This window comes from Pelobates fuscus, chromosome 5 (genome assembly GCF_036172605.1).
Source record: "Pelobates fuscus isolate aPelFus1 chromosome 5, aPelFus1.pri, whole genome shotgun sequence".
Classification (NCBI taxonomy): Eukaryota; Metazoa; Chordata; class Amphibia; order Anura; family Pelobatidae; genus Pelobates; species Pelobates fuscus.
In genome coordinates, this window is record NC_086321.1 from 319,362,791 (window position 1) to 319,378,513 (window position 15,723).

Genomic DNA, 15,723 nt, shown 5'->3' on the forward strand with positions numbered 1-15,723 from the left:
GGTAGGGGTGCTGTGTGTGTGGGGGGGTAGAGGTGCTGTGTGGGGGGGTAGAGGTGATGTGTGGGGAAGTTAAGGGGGGAGGGGAGGGGTGCTGGGTGTGGGGGAGGGGAGGGGTGCTAAGAGAGGAGGGGTGCTGTGTGGGGGGTAGGGGTACTGTGTGTGTGGGGGTAGGGGTACTGTGTGGGGGGTAGGGGTACTGTGTGTGTGGGGGGAGGGGTACTGTGTGTGTGGGGGGAGGGGTACTGTGTGGGGGTAGGGGTACTGCTGGGGGGTAGAGGTGCTGTGTGTGGGGGGGTAGGGGTGCTGTGTGTGTGGGGATGGGGTGTGGTAAACGTTTAAAAAAAAAAAGTATATTAAATTATTATCTTCTCCCCCCCCCCCCCCCTTCTTACCTTTAATGGAGGAGGGGGGGAAACAGTCATCCCTGGTGGTCCGGTGGTGGCAAGTACTGCTTCCGGTTCGGGAGGCAGGGGGAGGCAGGGGAGGGATCTTTGAAGCAGCTCCCCTGTCCTCCCGCGCGATGCTGTGTGGATGGTAACGTGCGGCAACGCTCCACACAGCTTGCTCGCGGGAGGACAGGGGAGCTGCTTCAAAGATCCCTCCCCTGCCTCCCGAACAGGAAGCAGAGTAGGCGCCTGCCGTTTCGGGCAGGCAGGTGCCTACTCTGCAGTGATGGCAAACCTATGGCCGCGTGCTCACAGAAAGGGCCCGGCGTGCCACCTGTGGCACACGTGCCATAGGTTCGCCATCACTGCCCTACTACTACCTCTCTTCCTACTACCTCCTACAGCTATGTTTCCTCCATAATTGTTCTCTGAAGCTGCCCCGCTGGTTTCCTATTCTTTCTCTATATTATGTACTTTCCTTTCCTTCTCTTACTTCATGTTCATTTCTCTCAGGCTCTGATACCCATATTTAAATTAATGGGCATTTGCCATTGCTGGCATGACGAGGCTAAATATCTGTTCGGTAAGATATCTGCCGCATTTACTAATCATAAATATATAGATTATCAATGTATAGATTATTCCCTGAAGGGGAACCAGAAAGGCAATGCTGCAGCATAGAAAATAAAATCCAGATTCCTAGATGCAAAATCAACACCAAAAAACCCACATAAACCTGAAGTGGACTGCGATCCCGCACATGAAATATGATGCATGTCCACATCCAAGAGATGGGGGGCTAAGGCTCTCCTGCCCGTTGTAAGAGACCCAGAAATCTCCCTGAGGAGAGTGGTATTGTGTTTGTCTGCAGAACTGTTTGTTTTGGTTCTTGATGTTATGCAAGATAAAGTTCTGGTTTTACACTAAAAAAAAAAAAAAAAAAAAGGAATATGATGCACCTACATGGACAAGTAGCAGCTGAACTTAGTCAGGGCAGAACATTTCATGTGCAAAGCAACAGTATCACTTGGAAAAGAACTAAATACAACATGGAGAAGAGATTTTATTTGTACTCGAGGAGACACACAGGAAAACAGCCTGCTCTCAATGTGGTGAAACACAATAAGCAGGCTTCATAGAGGGAAACAAAAAAGCAGCACAGCAAATAAAACACACAAATAGCAATTAAAAATCAATGCTAACCTAAAAATAAAACAACTATTCAAGCAAAGCTGACTGAACCTGCATATGAAAAATAATGCCCTTGAAAAGACGTGTTGCACCTAAAGTCAAGCAAGGCAGCACATTTCATGTGCAGAGTGACATGTTCAGTAAAACAAAATTAATGTAAACCGTCTTTAAAAAGGCAGCACAGGGAAAGTGCCTGCCTGCAGTGTGGTGAAACACAGAAAGCAGACTAATACTTTTCTTGAAGGGTAACAAGAAAGGCATCAAAGCAAGAAAAGCATTAAAAAATAAAACAAAAAAGAAAACACAACAAGAGAACACAGGAAAATAAAAGAGAAATGAAACTGAAAAAATTAAGCAAGACGTTTGAAATTCACGTTGAGCTGCCTTTGGAAAGACTTGTCAGATCAGAGGTTAAGCAGGGCAGCACTTTTCATGTGAAGAACAACAGTGAGTATTTGCTTACACTGTGTTCACCAGGCTATCTACCTTCTTACTTCTAATGAAAAATCTATTTTAGGAGAAACATTTTTTTTACATACATAAAAAAAAAAAAAAAAAAAAAGATAATCAATATTAACAGTTTACTCCGGCGACCACAACCACTTCAGTGATTTAAAGCAAAAAACAACAAACTCATTTTTATTGAAGACAAAGAAGAATGTAAGCATATAAGCTGTATATCTTTGAGGCAACGTCAATTTTAATGCAATTTTAGGATAATCTGATATTGGGGCTATACTTTGAACTGAAACCTTATTGGGAAAATTCTGCAAATCTCTTTCCTTGGCCTCCCAATGCTCATCTGACCTCACAGTGCTGCTCTGACATCACAATGCTCCTCTTAGCTGACTGTGCTGCTACTGCTCCACTTAGTCATTGCACTGCATAGCAGCCAACTGAACAGGAGGCTAAGAGAGCAGTAGCAAATTCATTATTTGGTATTACACAGATATTGATACCAGCTAAATATATAATCATGGCTGGACAACAGCCTAAGAAGGGTGAACCCTCTGAGCGCCAGGAGAAAGAACACCACCCCTGCATAATATGGACTGGGGGTTCAGAAAAAACGCCAGTGGTGAAATTTCAAGCAGAAGGCGCAACTGGAATGGTATGCCTGCGTGAGGTGGGAGAACACTACCAACTGGCATACAAGATGGCTCGTATCGGGAATAGCCCGGTCAGCACAATGCTATCTGCTCATGGGTTTCAGAAAGTGGAAACCAGCAGTAGCAATTTCAATTTGATGTGGACAGGACCATACAATAATGCTTCTGTCTTGGCAAATCTTTCCAAATTTCAGAAAATCAACCACTTCCCCAATTCTATGCAGTTGGGACGCAAGGATCTACTCTGCAAAAACATTCAAACCCTGCAGAAGAAACATGGGGCCCAGACTTACAACTTCCTACCCCAGAGTTATGTACTTCCCAATGATAACAAGGAATTCCGCAAAGTTATTTCCAAGGATCAAGGCCCCTGGATCTCAAAGCCTGTCTCTGCCTGTCAAGGACGCGGAATTCAGATTATCAATTCCTTCTCTCAAATAAACAGAAGGGAAACACTCCTAGTCTCTCGTTACATAAAAAATCCACTTCTTGTTGACGGATTTAAATTTGACCTACGCCTCTTTGTACTGGTCACGTCATATGATCCACTAATTATTTACCTATATGAAGAGGGTCTGACAAGGTTTGCCACTAATCAATATAAACCAACGGAGGAGAACATGAAAAATCAATATATGCATTTGACCAACACCAGCATAAACAAAGCAAATGCAAACTATGTGAGATCCACAAATCCGGAAGTGGAAAATCATGGCAGTTTATGGAGCATGGGTGCATTGCTGCGTCACCTAAAGGAATTGGGAAAAGACACAGCCACGCTCATGTCTAAAATAGAAGAGCTTGTTATTAAAAGCATAATATCGGCGGAAGGCTCTATTGCCTCAGTGTTGCAAGGAACGCTCGCTGACAGAAGAAAGTGTTTTGAATTGTACGGCTTTGATGTCCTAGTAGATGAAACCTTAAAGCCCTGGCTGTTGGAAGTTAATCTGATGCCGTCTCTGGTTTCTGATGGACCCCTTGAATTAAAAATCAAGTCAAATCTGCTTGCAGACACGCTGACATTAATTGGTGTGCAGTGTCAAAATACCCAGCAGAATATGGACAAAGGGCCCATAATAGCTGCAAAAGTGAAAGAAGGATATAAAAAGACAGCGGCTGGACAGACCGAAACCGCCCTCTTCCAAGAGAGGATGAAGATAATTCGTGAGGTCAAGGAGGAGGAAGAGAGAAGAGGCGGTTTTATTCGAATCTTCCCCAACAAGGATACATGGAAGAAATATAGCAATTTCTTGACATACAAATCCTTTAATAGCTTGCTGGCTTCTCATCTTTTTACAAAGAAGCCGTCAAAGCCGGGATCCAGCAGTAGTGGACTTGGCCAACACTATGCGCTGTATGAGCGACAGCTGCCGCTACTGCGGACAAACATCCCTGAGATGGCACTCAGTCAAGGCAGTCCATCCCAAAGTAGAACAACTCCCAAGGATGTGAGGACATGCAAACCCCTTAATAAGATTCAGCCTCTCCATCTGCATGCAGCAAAGATGTCAGATTCAAAAGCCAGCAGTGTTGGTGTTGGGCAACACTCTGTGCTGCGTGGGCAAAAGCAGCCATCACTGCAGACAAATAAGTCAGCCATTCCATCTAAAACTTCTCACATGAGCAGTGAAAGAGTTTCCAAGGAGGTGGAGAGACAGAGATTGCCCAATTTAGTAACATGCAAACATTTGGATAATATTCAGCCTCGCCATCTTCTATCAACAAAGCTGTCAGATAAAAAATCCAGCAGTAGTGTACCTTCGGCACTGTATCAGCAAAAGCTGCCGCCATTGCAGTCAAGCAGACCCGTGGATCATGTGATGACGCTCAGGCAATTTAGTAAAAAAGACTGCACACAAAAATTTGGGTATAATTCAGTCCGTCCATCTAAAATATTTCATCAGAGCAGCGAAAGAGTTCCCAAAGACATCAGGAGACAGGGACTATGTGGCATCAGGGACTCTAGCACGGCCTCCGGAAGCATGAGACAAGTTGATCCACAGCCTACTGTTCTGTACGGTTCCAGTGAGCTATTAAACATCATCACTGGCTTCTCGTCCACCTACCAACAACTTTGCGCAGAACTGGATCGGCTATAGTGGCACTAGGATGCACCCGAATCTGACACAAAACCAAAAACAGGTACAATATTACAATGATATGTCTGCTTTCTGTCTTACAGACAACCCCAAAAATATGAATTAAGACAAATGTTAATATCTGTTAGACTTTTCTTACAGCTATTGTAAAAGCTAATCTAATGTTTATTCATAATACATTCCTATTCCATATTGCATATGTAGAATTCTCCATGGATAGCTAGCATCTTGATTGTAAAATGTATTTTATGTGGCCATATGCGACCATTTTTTCTTGCTTTTTTGTTAATAACCTTAGGATGAGCTGATTGGAGGGACTAGAACAAGAGGATCTAGAAAAGAATGTTCTGGAGCTTTGTGGTTCGATTCTTCCTGAGGCATCTTTACTATCAAAGCCAGGTAAGACTGGTAGTAGTATTTCTACTGCTCAGTTAGCCAGAGACAGACAGACCTCAATCTGTGCTGACCCTGAACCGAGCGCTTAAAGGGAAACTGTAGTGCTAGGAATACAGAGTTGTATTCCTATCACTATAGTAACCTATAGTGCCCCTATCCCACATGCTGCCCCTCAGCAGCGCAGAAAGGGTTAACTGACTCCAGCGCCGATGTCCCTCAGTGGTGTGTCAGGCTCCGCCTCCGCTCCTCCTCCCCCGATGTTGGGGACCTAAAGTGCACTGGCGGCGATCACTATAGCTATCAATGCTTTCCTCTGGGATTTTAGCAGACCCTGAATGTCCTCATGCACAGCGTGAGGACATCCAGTGTTAGTTAGTTAGGTGACTAAAAGTCGTCTAACGACCCGGAAGCGTCTCTGGTGGCTGTCTGGTAGATAGCAACTAGAGATGGAGTTATCCCTGCAATGTAATTATTGCAGTTTATCAACAACTGCAATAATTACAATTATTGAACCGACGGACATTGCACCCGGACCACTTCAATGAGCTGAAAAGGTCTGGGTGCCTATAGTGCACCTTTAAAGTGGAACCCTCACCTCCGTGGCATTTTACTATTATGTTTACTTATTTCCTATATTTAATAAACAAAATGAAAAGTGTGGCCCTGCTTTACCTCTACTTTCTTTCCAAGGAAAGCACATTTTATGTGATGCTCAACATGAATTTCAAGTGTCTTGCTTTTTTTTTTTTTTTACAAGGGATTCTCCAGTGCTATGAAAACAAAGCCGTTTTCTTGGCACTGTAGAATTCTGGAGTGCCCCCCACCCCACGTCAGCCACTTACCTGAACCCAGCGCCAATGTCCCTCGGTTCTGGGTCAGGCTCTGTCCACGCTCGTCCTTGTCGACGTCAGCCGGCGGGGAGACCTAATGCGCATGCGCGGCAATGGCCGCGTGCGCGCATTAGACCTCCCCATAGGAAAGCATTATTTTCAATGGCATTATTTTTCATTATTCAATGGGAAAAATCTGACACTGGAGGTCCGCGAGGACGTCCAGCGTCAGATAACGGACCAAAAGTCAGATTGGACTCCAGAAGCTCCGCAAGTGGCTGTGTAGACTGCCACTGAGGGCAGACTTAGAGCTGCAATGTAAACATTGCAAGTCTCTGGAACTGCAATGTTTTACATTGCATCACTAAGTGCAAAAGGGTCACAGCACCCAGACTACTTTAATTAGCTGCAGTGTTCTGGATGCCTAAAGTGTCCCTTTAAATTTAATTTATCTTTTATGTTCTCTTGTTGTTTTGTATTTTTGTTTTATTTTTAGCCTGCACTAATGCCTTTCTTGTTTCCCTTTAAGGAGCACAAGGAAAGTGCTGACCTGCTTACGGTGTTTCACCACATTGCGGACACATACTTACAAACAGGTACAATATTACAATGATATGTCTGACTACAGTTATTTTTAAGACAAAAAGCAAACAAACCCAAAAACATAAATGAAGACAAAATATTAATATCTGTTTGAAATTTCTGTTAGACATACAGCTATTGTGAAAGCTAATCTTACATTTATCCATAACATATTCATATTCCATATTGAGTATGCAGAATTCTCCATGGATAGCTAGCATCATGTTTGTAAAATGTTTTTTTTTGAGGCATAGGTTAATGATTTTTTTGTCATTTTTTTTCTTTTTCTTTTTTATAACTTTAGGAAGAGCTGATTGGAGGGACTAGAACAAGAGTATCTAAGAAATAATCTTCTAGAGCTTTGTGGTTCAGATACTGCGCCTCTATCGAACGCGTCTTTACCAGCAAAGCCAGGTAAGGCTCTAGTAGTAGCATTTCTATCGTTCAGTTACCCAGAGAAAGACAGACCTCAATCTGTGCTGACCCTGACCTGAGCGTTTAAAGTGGAACCGTCACCTCCCAGGCGTTTTACGATTATGTTTACTTATTTCCTATATTTAATAAAGCATATACACACTGTTGCTCTTCACATGAAAAGTGAAGCTCAGCTTAACCTCTGGTTTGACAAGTGTTTCCAAGGGCAGAACATTTTATGTGATGCTCAAAGTGAATTTCAAGCATCTTTTTTTTTTGTTTAATTTATCTTTTGTTTTAGTGTGTTCTCTTGTTATGTTGTCTTTGTTTTATTTTTGTCCTGCACTAATGCCTTTCTTGATTCCCTTCAAGGAGCACAAGGAAAATGCTAACCTGCTCACTGTGTTTCACCACATTGCGGACACATACTTACAAACAGGTACAATATTACAATGATAAGTCTGAGTAGAGTTATTTTTACGACAAACCCCAAAACATAAATTAGGACAAAATATTAATATCTGTTAGACATACAGCTATTGTGAAAGCTAATATTACATTTATCCATAACATATTTAAATTCCATATTGAGTATGCAGAATTCCCCATGGATAGCTAGAATCCTGTTTGTAAAATGTATTTTATGAGGCATGGGTTTTAATTTTTTTCTGATTGTACTAATTGTAGGGACTGGAACAAAATTATCTAGAAAATAATCTTCTAGAGCTATGTGGTTCAGATACTGTGCCTCTATCGAATGTGCCTGGGCATCTTTACCAGCAAAGCCAGGTAAGGCTTTAGTAGTGGCATTTCTACCGTTCAGTTACCCAGAGACAGCCAGACCTCAATCTGTGCTGACCCTGACCTGAGCACTTCAAATGGAATCGTCACCTCCCAGGCATTTTATTATTATGTTTGCTTATTTCCTATATTTAATAAAGCATATACACACTGTTGCTCTTCACATGAAAAGTGCTGCTCAGCTTAACCTCTGGTTTGACAAGTGTTTCCAAGGGCAGAACATTTTATGTGATGCTCAATGTGAATTTCAAGCATCTTTTTTTTTTTTTTGTTCAATTTATCTTTTGTTTTTGTGTGTTCTCTTGTTATATTGTCTTTGTTTTATTTTTGCCCTGCACTAATGCCTTTCTTGTTTCCCTTCAAGGAGCACAAGGAAAGTGCTAACCTGCTTACTGTGTTTCACCACATTGCGGACACATACTTACAAATAGGTACAATATTACATTGATATGTCTGAGTAGAGTTATTTTTAAGACAAACCCAAAAACATAAATTAGGACAAAATATTAATATCTGTGAGACATACAGCTATTGTGAAAGCTAATATTACATTTATCCATAACATATTTAAATGCCATATTGAGTATGCAGAATTCCCCATGGATAGCTAGAATCTTGTTTGTAAAATGTATTTTATGAGGCATGGGTTTTATTTATTTTTCTGATTGTACTGATTGTAGGGACTGGAACAAACTTATCTAGAAAATAATCTTCTAGAGCTATGTGGTTTAGAAACTGTGCCTCTATCGAATGTGCCTGCAGGGCCGGCGCTTCCTATAAGGCGAACTAGGCAGCCGCCTAGGGCGCCATATAGGAGGGGGCGCCCTGCGCCCCCATCGCCGGACCTTTAAATGCTGCAGCCACCTAAACGCTCTATAAAGAGCGCTCAGGCGGCTGCCGCACTGCCTCACCTACCCTCCCCTGTAGCGTGGCCGAGCTCCTCTCCGGTTCGCGGTCCCGGCCGGACTGACACAGGGAGGGGGGGTTGAGAAGAACGTGGGGGAGGGAGAGACCACTAAAGGAGGGAGGGGGTGGTGGAGAGACCACTAGGGGAGGGCGGTGAGGAGAGACTGCTAAGGGAGGGTGGGGGGAGAGCAGAGAACACTAAGGGAGGGAGGGGGTGTGCGGAGGATAGACCACTAGGGGAGGGTGGGGGGAGAGTAGAGACCACTAAGGGAGGTGGGGGGGGGGAGAGAGTAGAGACCACTAAGGGACAGGGGAGGGGAGGAGATGAGAGACCACTAAGGGGTAGGGGAGATCTCTAAGGGATGGAAGGGAGAGCTCTATAGGATAGGGGGCAGGACAGGGAGCTCTTTCACACTACACACACACACACACACACACAATGCATCCCTATACATACTCAGAAACACACAATGCTTTACACACACACACACACACACACACACACAATGCAACCCTTACACATAATGACAATGCATCCTTTGCACACATACACAGAAACACACAATGCATCCCTTACACACACATGCAAACACACATTGCTTCTCTTACACACACACAGAAACACAATGCATCTTACACACACTCAACGCACCTTGAGCTGTGTGAGGGGCCCCAAAAAATGGAGCTGCTTGCCGTTCTCCCAGAACATTGAATTTTGTGACCATAGCTACAAACAGCCTCCAGAGATCCTGTTCTACACCAGACCAGTGGAGCCAGACTGCAGCCAGAGCCCATCACCATCCTCATCTGGTTGTAAGTAGGCAATCTAGTATATTATTAGTGACACTAATCTCTAATTTACCTCACATTAAAGGGACACTTTAGTCCCCAGAACCACTGCAGCTTAATGAAGTGGTTCTGGTTTCTATAGTTTGTCCCTGCAGGCTTTTTAATGTAAACACACACTGTGTGCAGCACTGGCGTTAGTTCATATGGCAGATCATATGGGTAGGGCATTGTGATGTCACTGGGGGGGGCAGGGGGGGCAAATCTTTCTTTTGCCTAGGGCGGCAAAAATCCTTGCACTGTGTGCCTGGGCATCTTTACCAGCAAAGCCAGGTAAGGCTCTAGTAGTGGCATTTCTAGCGCTCTGTTACCCAGAGACAGAGATATCTCAATCTGTGCTGACACTGACCTGAGCACATCTAATGAAACAGTCACCTCCCAGGCGTTTTACTATTATGTTTACTTATTTCCTATATTTAAAAAAGTATGTGCTTGTGAGGTCTGACAAATAAAATTAAATACAGAAATGAACAGTACTGTATTTAACAGGGACAGTTCTGTGGAAACGTTGGATATTATAAATAAAGACTTGAAGTTCCTTTTTATCTGATGTTGTCACTTTCACGGTGGGCCATATTTGAATGCAAATATTAGGATCTAAGTTTTAATCTAGGAAGAAGATTAGTGTTTGCCACTAACTATTTTCTTTTGTTTTCTTTAGTCAGGAACAGGCAAGAGGAGGATGACGATGACATGATAGAACTAAAAAGCTGCAATGTGAATCTTCAAATGACCTGGAACGTCACCTGGATGATAAGACTGTTTGCCAGCTGGATTGTGTGTCCTGGATGAACATCTCCCATCAAATACCACCCTTTTAAACTAAACTGCTACCGACCTTGTCCCAGGTAGAATTGGTCTGGGCAAGTTTAGAATCTCTGATTTGGATGATGAGTAATTCATCCCCATGTATATTGGAGTTTTATTTCATGTGAGCATTATCATATAATAAAATACTTTTATTGTCAGACTCTACAATCTGTATCATTGCATTTATACAGCTGGACATTTACGTATAAAATATGAATTTGAATGCGAGTGTTTAAATAGAAGATATTAGAAATGTCCACATTTATTTCCATCTACCAGTCAACCAGTGTTAGTTTTGGCGGCAAGTTTCAATTTAGTCTCAGTCATAGTCTTTTGACTAAAAAGTCATTTTAGTTTTAGTCAAATTTTAGTCAACTGAATTGTTTGAGGTTTAGTCTTGTTTTAACAGTACCCCTTAGTGACCAGACCGTTTTATATATTATAAAATATGATGAAATTGTTTTTAAAACACACCTTTTCTAACTTTGACCCCCAAAATCTGTTACGCATCTACAACTGCCAAAACACACCCGTTCTAAATAGTTTCTAAATTTTGTCCTGAGTTTTAAAATGTAAACCCGTTTCTTTTTGCAAGTTGTAGAGCAATAGGTACAAGTAGCACTTTGCTATTTCCAAACCATTTTTTTTCAAAATTAACTCAAGTTACATTGTGACACTGATATCTGTCAGGAATGCCTGAATAACCCTTCACATGTATATATTTTTTTTAAAGAAGACAACCTAAGGTATTAAACTTGTGGTATTTTAACTCTTTTCATGCAACCATTTCACCACCAATCTATGCCAAGTTTAAAAAAAAAAAATAATTGGTGATTTTTTTTCACACACATAGCAATTTAAGAATACATGTACTGAGAACTTTAACTCCATCCCGACCGCGGACGTATCAGGTACATCGAACAAAAAATGGTCCTTAAGGACCGCGGACGTATCAAGTAATCAGGTAATCGCTTCCAGGCATTGTGCAATACCTCTCCTTACTGCCGGGCGCCAGGTGATCGCTCCCTCCTGAGCGATCACTTCCGGGTTGCTCCACGTGGCGCCCGGCAGTTAAGCAGAGCAACAGAAGCCATCAGGCGGCTTCCGATGCTCTGCTTGTGTGCCGAGTGAAAAAAGAAGAAAATAATAATAAATAATAATAAAAAAAAAATGAAATAAATTCAATAAACGTAATAACCCCCCCTCCCCTCATGTGGCTCCCCAAGATGGCATGCCTTTCTAAATATCATCATAGAGGCAGGCTAGGGACATCCAATCAGAGCTTGCCCCTACAATAATATTTATTATAACTATGATCCCCATTTGTCTGATCATGTCAATATTGGTAAATATTGACTCTGATCAGTGGGGATCTACCTCCCTCTCTTCACTTGTGTTTTAGTGAGAGAGGGAGAGAGATCTGTATTTTAGGGAGAGAGATTTAGGTAGCTTTAGGTAGGGATTTGTAAAATTGTGAGACCCAAAGGCTCTTTTTAGAGCCGTTAACCCCTATCTTGCCAGTGATCACTATAATCACCGGCACTTATTTTGCTGTCTGTGCATTTTTTTAGGGGTAAATTTTTTTGTGACAGATCATTATGTAAAGTGAGTGTGATCATGTCACAGAGGTCGTATAGTGCTGAGGAGGCGTAAGCCATCCTTGCGCTAGAGTCTGACACGTCTATGTCTGACTCTGACCCTGATTTTTGACCCTGCCAGGTGCTCAGATACATCACTAGATACAGTGTCTGCTGCTAGTGATGTATCTAGTTATGGTGTATCTTTGGCTGCTAGTCCCCCTGCCAGAAGGAGATGTGCTGCTCCAGCTGGCAGTACTGCTGAGGAGTGGGTAGTGCCTCATCGCCAGAGACCAGATATCCCACCCTTCACTGCAAATCCTGGCATCTCTGTGAATGTCGCAGGATTTAGCCCTCAGCAGTTTATGGAGGTATTTCTGGGCAATGATGTATTGGGGATCATTGTCACCCAAACAAATGAATATGCCCATCAGTTTTGTGCTGCAAAGCCTGACTCTTTTTTGGGAAGGCAGCAATGGGCCCCCATCGATTAGAAAATTCTGGGCGACTATGGTAATGGGCATCATAAAGAAGCCCTCCATCCGCTCCTACTGGAGCAGTAGCCTCATCTGCTCTACCACCATTTACTCCCAGTGTATGTCGAGGAAGAGGTATGAAATTATTCTACATTTCATGCACTTCAGCGACAACAACCTGTGCCCCCCTAGAGAGCATCCCCAGTTTGACAAGCTGTATAAAATCCACCCCCTGATTACCCACTTCGCTGCCAGGTTTGCAGAGGCTTATACACCTGGAAGGAATATATGCGTGGATGAATCCCTGATGAAGTGTAAGGGAAGGCTGAGATTCAAGCAGTATATTCCTTCCAAGCGCTCCAGGTATAATGTAAAGGTGTATAAGCTCTGTGATAGCGAGACTGGGTATACTCAGGCCTTCTGGGTGTACGAGGGAAAGGATAGCCACCTTAACCCTCCAGGTTGTCCGGAACATATGGGAACCAGTGGCAAGATTGTCTGGGACCTGATATTCCCTCTGATGGACAAAGGGTACTTGTATACAGACAATTTTTATACAAGTGTCCCTTTATCCAAGCTACTGTACTGTTTTGAGACAGTAGCTTGCGGTACAATAAAAAATAACCGTGCTGGTTTCCCAGGACAACTTGCACACACCCGGCTACCTCAGCTCTGCGCCAAGAGGAGCTGTTGGCAGTTAACTACAGAGACAAAAAGGATGTGAATCTTCTTACCACCATCCACACTGAGAGGACTCTGGAGGTCTCTGTACGTGGCAAAGCCGAGAGCACAAGGAAGCCAGTGTGCATCAAGGCCCAGTGGTGTATCCTGGTTTTGTGCTGCCCTAGGCAGGACAAAACTCAGGCGCCCCCCCTCCGCCCGCGCCACCCCCACCCAACCTTTCCCCCCGCCCCGCATTCTAAATACACACACACACATTCACTGACAGATACGCATACACTAGCTAACAGAAACACACACTCGCTAACAGAAACACACACACACTAACAGACACACTCAAACTCAGTAACAGACAAACACACTCACTAACAGACACACACTAACAGACACACACTCACTCACTAGCAGACACAAACTAGCAGACACACACACTCACTAACATACACACACACACAGGCAAACACACACTAACAGACACACACACAGTCAGACACACACACACACACACACTAATAGACACACACTAACAGACACAGACAGAAACACTAACAGACACACACACTGACACACACACTAACAGACACAGACAGAAACACTAACAGACACACACACACTAACAGACACACACACTGACACACACACTAACAGACAGACAGAAACACTAACAGACACACACACACTAACAGACACACTAACAGACACACACACACACTAACAGACACACACACACACACTAACAGATACACACACACACTAACAGACACACACACTAACAGACACAAACACTAACAGACACACACACTGACACACACACTAACAAACACACACACTGACACACACTAACAGACACAGACACATACTAACAGACACACACACTAACAGACACAGACACACACTCACCCACACACATTAACACATTTTTTTACATTTATTTTTAATACATTTTTTTAAATTTATTTTTAACACGTTTTTTTTTTTATTTAACACCCCCCCCCCCCCCAGCCTCCTTACCTTTGGGAATGCTGGGGAGGGAGGGTGTCTCTTCCTCCCTGGTGGTCCAGTGGCTGCTGGGCGATCGGGCAGCACTGCCTGCCTGGCGGGCGGGCGGGTGGGCGGGCGGCCGTCAGGCGAGGGAGCACTTCCCCTGAGCTGTCTGCTCAGCTCCCTCGCGCGCCTCAGAGTGAGGCTGGGAGCCGGAATATGACGTCATATTCCAGCTCCGCCTCCCAGCCTCACTCTGCGGCTGGCGAGGGAGCTGAGCAGACAGCTCAGGGGAAGTGCTCCCTCGCCGGCCGACCGCCCGCCAGGCAGTGCCGCCCGATCGCCCAGCAGCCCGCCGGCATGTCTGTTAGCCGCAAGGCTAACAAGACATTTGCCTTGGGCATTTGGGGGCGGCTTTTTTTGCCGCCCCCTGGCAAATGCCTTGTTTGCCTCGCGGCTAATACACCCCTATCTATAGTGGCAAACTAGAAGCTCTGCCAATAGTGTCTGAAAGAAAATTGGTTCATACAGTGTTTCAGTTTCAGCATCCCTGAGGTTCCTGATACCAACCAGAGGCAGACTGGGCATGGGGCAGGGAAACAAATGTCCCTGTGCCTCTCGGTATGCCCCCAAAAATGGTCGTACGGAGCCCCCTCCCCCCACGCACAATAAAAGCAGTAGCTCATATTTTTAGGATTGGTATTTATATTGCACCAATTTATTCTGCAGCACTTTACAATATTCTTAATGGGGTAGATTTAAAAATAAGTGAGACACTTACAAAATGATACAGGAACAATAGGTAGATGAGGACCCTGCTCAAACGAACTTACAGTGTAGAGGTAGGGTAATGTGGTGGGATGGCATGGTCAGGAATGTGAGTGAGTGGGTCCTGAGTTAGAGCAACCATGCATGCTGTATGTGACAGGTTGTTGGATGTATCTGTCAGGGTTTCTTTGCTGTTTTAAACAGCAAAACCTTTCTGTTTCAGTGATTGAGTTTGCAGCTGCAATTACTTGAGCTGCTTCTGTTTGTTGCCACGGTTACTCACCTGTGAGTAGTAATCAACCCTGCTGCTAATCAGTTCTGCCTATTTAAGCAGCTAAGCCCAGAACCTCCTTGCCCTTGCGTGGTTTCCTGTTTCCCAGAAGTCTCCTTGTTCCTGTGTTTCCTGTTTGATCCTGGTTCCTGACTCCGGCCTTGTTCCTGACTCCGCTGCTCTCCGTGCTCCTGATCCTGGCTTGTCTGACTACCCGCTCTGGTGACTGACCCCTGCTTGATTCCTGGACTTTGCTTTTGTTTATTATTTGTTATTTATTAATAAAGGTGTGTTTGCATCTACTTCTGTCTCTGTCTGGTTCCTGGTCCCTGACATTACGCAAGGGCCATGAATACAGATGGTACAGGCAAGACACCTATACCTAACCTGCTTACCCAGTGGGACCAGCAGAACCACCATTTGGACCAGTATGCCCATCTGGATCCAGTACCCGGCCAGCCTGCGATTGCGACCGCCTCTGCCTCACTTCCTGTTCTAGCACCGGTTGTAACCTCCAAACCTGTAGCGGCTAGAGAAATGACTGGGTCTGTCCCGCTCCCTCAGCATTTTGGGGGCGACCCAGCACAGTGCAGAGAATT

At 44.1% G+C, this 15,723-nt stretch overlaps 1 protein-coding gene and 1 long non-coding RNA gene across 2 annotated transcripts; both read left to right on the forward strand.

Annotated features, from left to right (window-relative positions):
- Window positions 1-2,553: 2,553 nt before the first annotated feature.
- On the forward strand, window positions 2,554-4,785 carry LOC134612234 (tubulin polyglutamylase TTLL5-like). Its single transcript, XM_063456582.1, has one exon. It carries the CDS (start codon window positions 2,554-2,556, stop codon window positions 4,783-4,785), a length of 2,232 nt encoding a protein of 743 aa, XP_063312652.1.
- Window positions 4,786-9,471: 4,686 nt separating this feature from the next.
- On the forward strand, window positions 9,472-10,528 carry LOC134612916 (uncharacterized). Its single transcript, XR_010090963.1, has 2 exons — window positions 9,472-9,527; window positions 10,222-10,528. It is a non-coding gene; the product is annotated as an uncharacterized LOC134612916 (long non-coding RNA).
- Window positions 10,529-15,723: the final 5,195 nt, after the last annotated feature.

Coding starts and splice junctions, on each gene's coding strand:
- LOC134612234 (XM_063456582.1), top strand. CDS start 2,554: ATGGCTGGACAACAGCCTAAGAAGGGTGAACCCTCTGAGCGCCAGGAG.